The sequence below is a fragment of the Centruroides sculpturatus genome, unplaced genomic scaffold (assembly GCF_000671375.1).
Source record: "Centruroides sculpturatus isolate CEXI.00-Female unplaced genomic scaffold, Cexi_2.0 scaffold1425, whole genome shotgun sequence".
NCBI classification, from domain to species: Eukaryota; Metazoa; Arthropoda; class Arachnida; order Scorpiones; family Buthidae; genus Centruroides; species Centruroides sculpturatus.
Window position 1 is genome coordinate 163,313 of NW_019385815.1, and position 4,735 is coordinate 168,047.

Consider the following 4,735-nt stretch of genomic DNA (forward strand, 5'->3'; position numbering starts at 1 on the left):
TTACTTAAAACACATCTTTAAAGTCTCTTTTATACTAGAGAGTGTATAAAATTCAATAGAATTGTATCGAATTTCTGTACAGAATTGTGTATTTTACAGAGGGTAATTTTCTTATCAAAAATACTATAATTAATTGCAATTAATAACAGCTTAAGTGAATTTTGATAGGAACATATTAAAAATATCACAGCAATCAGCCTCATAGAAATATGCTAATTAGGAATGAGCACGGACAGAGTTTTCCAACCGGAAAATCGATAGTTTCGATTAACTAAACAATTTCCCAACTAAAGAAGCAGACTTTTAACGAAAAAATACAATTTTCAGCTTTTTAGTCACCATTTTCCAACAATTTCTAACCACTAGATCAATAAATTCCAATTGTTGAATCAATATTTCCCAACCTTTCTGTAATAAATTAATACATTTATCCACCGGATTAGAATTTTACATCCATTTAGATCAAATTTTGAAATTAGGAGATCGCGATCGACTTACTGGAAAGTATCGTTATCACCACGATAGCATTAAAATCGAGCTGTAGTCTATAATTCCACACTTAATATAATGAACTTAAATTTTAATTTTTCTCTTAGATATGGAAATTTTTAATGCCTAAAAAATTAAATTTAAGTGTAAAGAAACCTTATTTTATAGTTTATTACTTAGAAAATGCGTCAGAATTCGTCTATCATGATTTTACAAGTATTTCGCTAATTTTCAAGATTATTTTAGGCAATTAAAAATTTAATTTTTTATAAGTTAACATTTTATTGATGACGATGAAAGAAGAGAAATGTGTCGAAAAGATGAACGAAGATGCAGGAAGAGAAAAGATATTTTGAAGAAGAGATGATGACGAAGTAAAGAGTAGTAAATACGAACGATGATAATGTGAAAAAATATATCTATTCTGAAGAAAAAGTGGCAATGACGATGAATGATCGAAATCTTAAATTTATGCCATAAATTTTCAAAATTTAAACAAAATAGTGCTACTTATAATACATATATAGCCTATTCGGCTGAAATCGTTTATTATATTCTATTAAATCTCCTAATTTAAAATAAATTAATAAAATTAAATGATAAATTGATTTTAAAAAGTTTGTTATAATGATGATGATGATTAAGCGTTAAATCAAACCTATTTTATGAGTAACTAAATTAATATATAACTGATTAAGTCCCTACACACAAAGTTTAACATTTTAAAATTAAGAAATTTATAATTTATATTAAATTATTTAGAAATTAATTTACTTTTAGAAGATTTTAAAACCCAACAAAATTCTCTTATTTCGTCTATTCATTAATGAGTTATAACACTTTTAAATATAGAAAAATTGATTCTTTCCATAAATGATACTCGTAGAATGTTTATAAAGTAAATTTATTATTTAAAAAAGGCAAAAATGTGAAGATAAGTGTGAAATTAGTCGTGAAAGGATCATCAGTCCAAGCGTAAATAAAGCCGCAGCAATGGAAAACAGTATGTTTTTGGCAACCTGCTCATTGTCTATTGTGCTTCTATGGTGGGGATGGGATTTATTGTAAGGGATACCGACTCATTCCCACTGGCGCCATGTTAGGCTTATTATACGCTCTGTTGAATAACAATAACCTCACAGCCTCTTGACGTCATCCGGTTCACGTGGCAGAGGCGTGGTTTTTAAGTAGTGCCTACTTCTCGCTCGGAGGGGGTCTCGAGTGTGGTAACAAAATACTTGAATAAAAGAAAAATCGAATTTTCCAAACAACTTTTCTTTCCTTTTTTTTATTCTTTTCAATTGCTTCTACATGTAACTGATATCGATTGTCAACCAAGTATATGTTATCTGAAAGACCTCATAACACATACATTTACATATTTACAGACATATACAGGATTTATATGGTGTTGTATATATATACATAGACAGAAGTTCAATGAAGATTTTTCAGGTTTTTAGTACGTAAAAGAAAGCAAATATATCTAGATACACTTATTAACGAGGGATGCACAGAGAACATTTATGTGTAAACATCGTAGATTATATTAATTTTTAACTCTAAAGAAAGTCATTGTCCATTCTGGCAGGTCAGTGAATCTGTCGTTAAAGATAATGTAGTAAGTACGCTTCTGCGATTGGGATTTACACCAAGATTCTCCCAGTTGATCCATGATAATCGTGCAGTTAAATCTGAAATGGTAAACTATGATCATTCACCTAATAAAGGAGCATAATTCATCGTTTAGGAGCCTCCTGTGTAATATATAACTACTTGAACCCCTGCGGCTCGTCTTCGGAAGCCATAATAAATGGGAAAATCATTCCTTTGTAGTTCTTGAAGATAAATTTTAAAGACAAGTAATTATGTTATACACGAAGCTCCCATTAAAGCATTTTATGATGAATTTTATGAATTTTTTAATTGAGTTTAGATGAAGCATAATAAAATTTAGCTATCTTAAGTAATTTGTTATCTGTATAAATACCTTAACAGTAAAATTTGACGCAATTTTAATTCAATTTTGGGTTTGAATTATGGTAATTATATTATATTACATTGCTGTTCCCTTGGCTAATTAGTTAAATGAAAATAAGTAAAATTATTTGAACTTTTATACGCTAAGACTGCATTAAACAATTTAAAACTCGGATAAAATTTTAGATATAGAAATAGAAATGTACCCAAGTATTAATTCATAATTCTTAGATAGATCTACAGCCAAGTATAGCATACAATCTTACTAATTAATTGTATTTACCACCGCTTATGATAAAAAAAATGTCCTTAAATAGAATTAAGTCGTTCTACCAAAATTTAATATAATCTAACGGACTTTATAACATTGGACCAAATCAGGTCGATAAAGAAGAAAGTGTTTATAGAATTCTAAGAATTTTTATATTATCGATCAAGCTACAGCCTATGCAGGGTTTTTTATAATAACTTTTTATAATAAGACTACAAAAGTAAATATTACTTAATTTTTAAATTAAGGTTTTAATTTGTAAGACAGCTCAGGAATATTAGGACAGTTTACGTTGTAAGGAATGAAAAAAAGTGAGTAATTCTATGGTCTTAAATAAAAATACCTTACTCGGCAACTTATAGGCCTGCATATCGCAGCTTAAGGAATATTCTTAATAAAATAATAATAATATGTAAGCGAATTACCTACCGCTTGTGTTCCATTCAACTGCGTGTTCTCCTTTGATCTCTCCCTTGAGACACTTCTCAATATGAGTTAAGGGATCATAATTAGAAACCAGGATTTCTCTAAGCAGAGCGATGTAAGCAATGGCCAGTCTCAAAGTGTCGATCTTCGATAGTCTTTTTTCGAAAGGGAATGTCGGTACGTGACAACGAAGCTCTTCAAACGCGCTGTTGATACTCATCATCCGTTTTCGTTCTCGAATATTAGCAGCGTGTCTCTGTACTTTGTATGGACTGTGAGGGGATGTCCCACAGTAATGACTTCCGTAGTCTCCGTAATATGGATCCCTATGCACTCCTGTAAGGAAATAATACAGTTTCGTCACAAAATTCCTCGGTATTATCACCAACAAATTACATAATTAGAGTCCAGTCCAGGATTTCTTCATTTGTCTTAATAGTTATATTCCCGAATAATCTATAATTTAACTTGTTTATTAACAATCCAGTTTATATAGAAATTAAAGTATTTCAGAATTAAATTTATTTACTTTAATACAGTTAAGTAAAGGTTATTGCTAAAGTCGTCATTAAATTCTGGGAATGTTTTCTATTCTTTAAGGAAAAATTAAATCCTTTTACTCAAATTCCTTTACAGATAAAAATAGAAAAAATGTAGAAACATCAAGCTTTTAGTTCATTTTCAGAGACGAGAATATTTTCCAATTTTGAAATAATCCCGAATGACTTGTTTAAATTTAAATGGAAAATCTGTTTAATTATAGTTAAAACTTTAGAATTTGAATCGTAGACTTCGCGCGCCGAAACTAAAGGCATTCTTAACCCAAATATACGAGAAAAAGAATAGTTAATTAGCAATTTAGACAGATAAATTAAAAAGACTTGCCTGCCATACATGGCGGATAGGACAAAGCAGTCAAACTATGATTGGCATAATCACAGGTGGGTCTATCTTCGGCCTCCTGAGCAACAGCAACATCTTCGGACGTCGATTCCCTCATATGACCACCATCCTCGTAACGACAAGGATGAGGTGGCATACCTTCCCTGACAACACTCCTCGAGGAATTACTGTAATTAGCAAATTGGCTAGTAACACCGAAATTACTTTGGTTGTGATATTCCTCGCAAGTAAAATCGTTGTTATAATCTTCGGGCGAACTAGCTGAAAAGTTAGCATAGGCGACAGGAGATGACATACTGGGGAATAAGCCCAGACTCCTTCTTTTATATATCTCGCCGATGGGTGGCTGGCGTGCAGTCAGTCACCGAATTGTCGAGCGAAAATATGGTTTGGAAATCGAAATTATGAAAATGGAAAGTGGTTGTGTCGTGTGAGCTTGTGTGCCCGGCGGTGGATCGCTCCTAGACAGCTACTGGTCTTGTCGTGTGCTATCAAGTCAAGCTGGCATCAAACAAGAGATTGTGGATTTACACAGGAGGGTGTGTACTTGACAGGAATCTAGTAACGGCTACCGTTAGACTGCATTTTCTCATTTATACAAACTGTCAGTATCAGCTGACCAATAGTACCCGAGCATTCACTGCTTTCTCATCAACATTTCAATTG

At 31.8% G+C, this 4,735-nt stretch overlaps 1 protein-coding gene across 2 annotated transcripts; it reads right to left on the reverse strand.

Moving 5' to 3' along the window:
• Window positions 1–1,770: 1,770 nt before the first annotated feature.
• Window positions 1,771–4,533, reverse strand: LOC111642291. 2 transcript variants are annotated; one of them, XM_023388622.1, is made up of 3 exons: window positions 4,052–4,533; window positions 3,170–3,502; window positions 1,771–2,183 (listed from the first exon to the last, which is right to left on the reverse strand). In XM_023388622.1, the coding sequence occupies exons 1-3, from the start codon at window positions 4,362–4,364 to the stop codon at window positions 2,062–2,064; spliced, it is 768 nt and encodes a 255-aa protein (XP_023244390.1). In that variant the 5' UTR covers window positions 4,365–4,533; the 3' UTR covers window positions 1,771–2,061. The 2 variants fall into 2 exon arrangements, with proteins under 2 accessions (XP_023244390.1, XP_023244389.1); XM_023388621.1 differs by having other exon boundaries at window positions 3,166–3,502.
• Between the last annotated feature and the right edge of the window lie 202 nt (window positions 4,534–4,735).

What these genes read in the sequence shown, in the direction of transcription:
- LOC111642291 (XM_023388621.1), bottom strand. Translation starts at nt 4,364, where the DNA reads ATGTCATCTCCTGTCGCCTATGCTAACTTTTCAGCTAGTTCGCCCGAA. An exon ending in CTATCCGCCATGTATGGCAG is followed by an intron (nt 3,503 to 4,051) that starts GCAAGTCTTTTT and finishes ATTTCCTTACAG; the next exon opens with GAGTGCATAGGGATCCATAT. An exon ending in GAATGGAACACAAGCGGTAG is followed by an intron (nt 2,184 to 3,165) that starts GTAATTCGCTTA and finishes TTACCATTTCAG; the next exon opens with ATTTAACTGCACGATTATCA.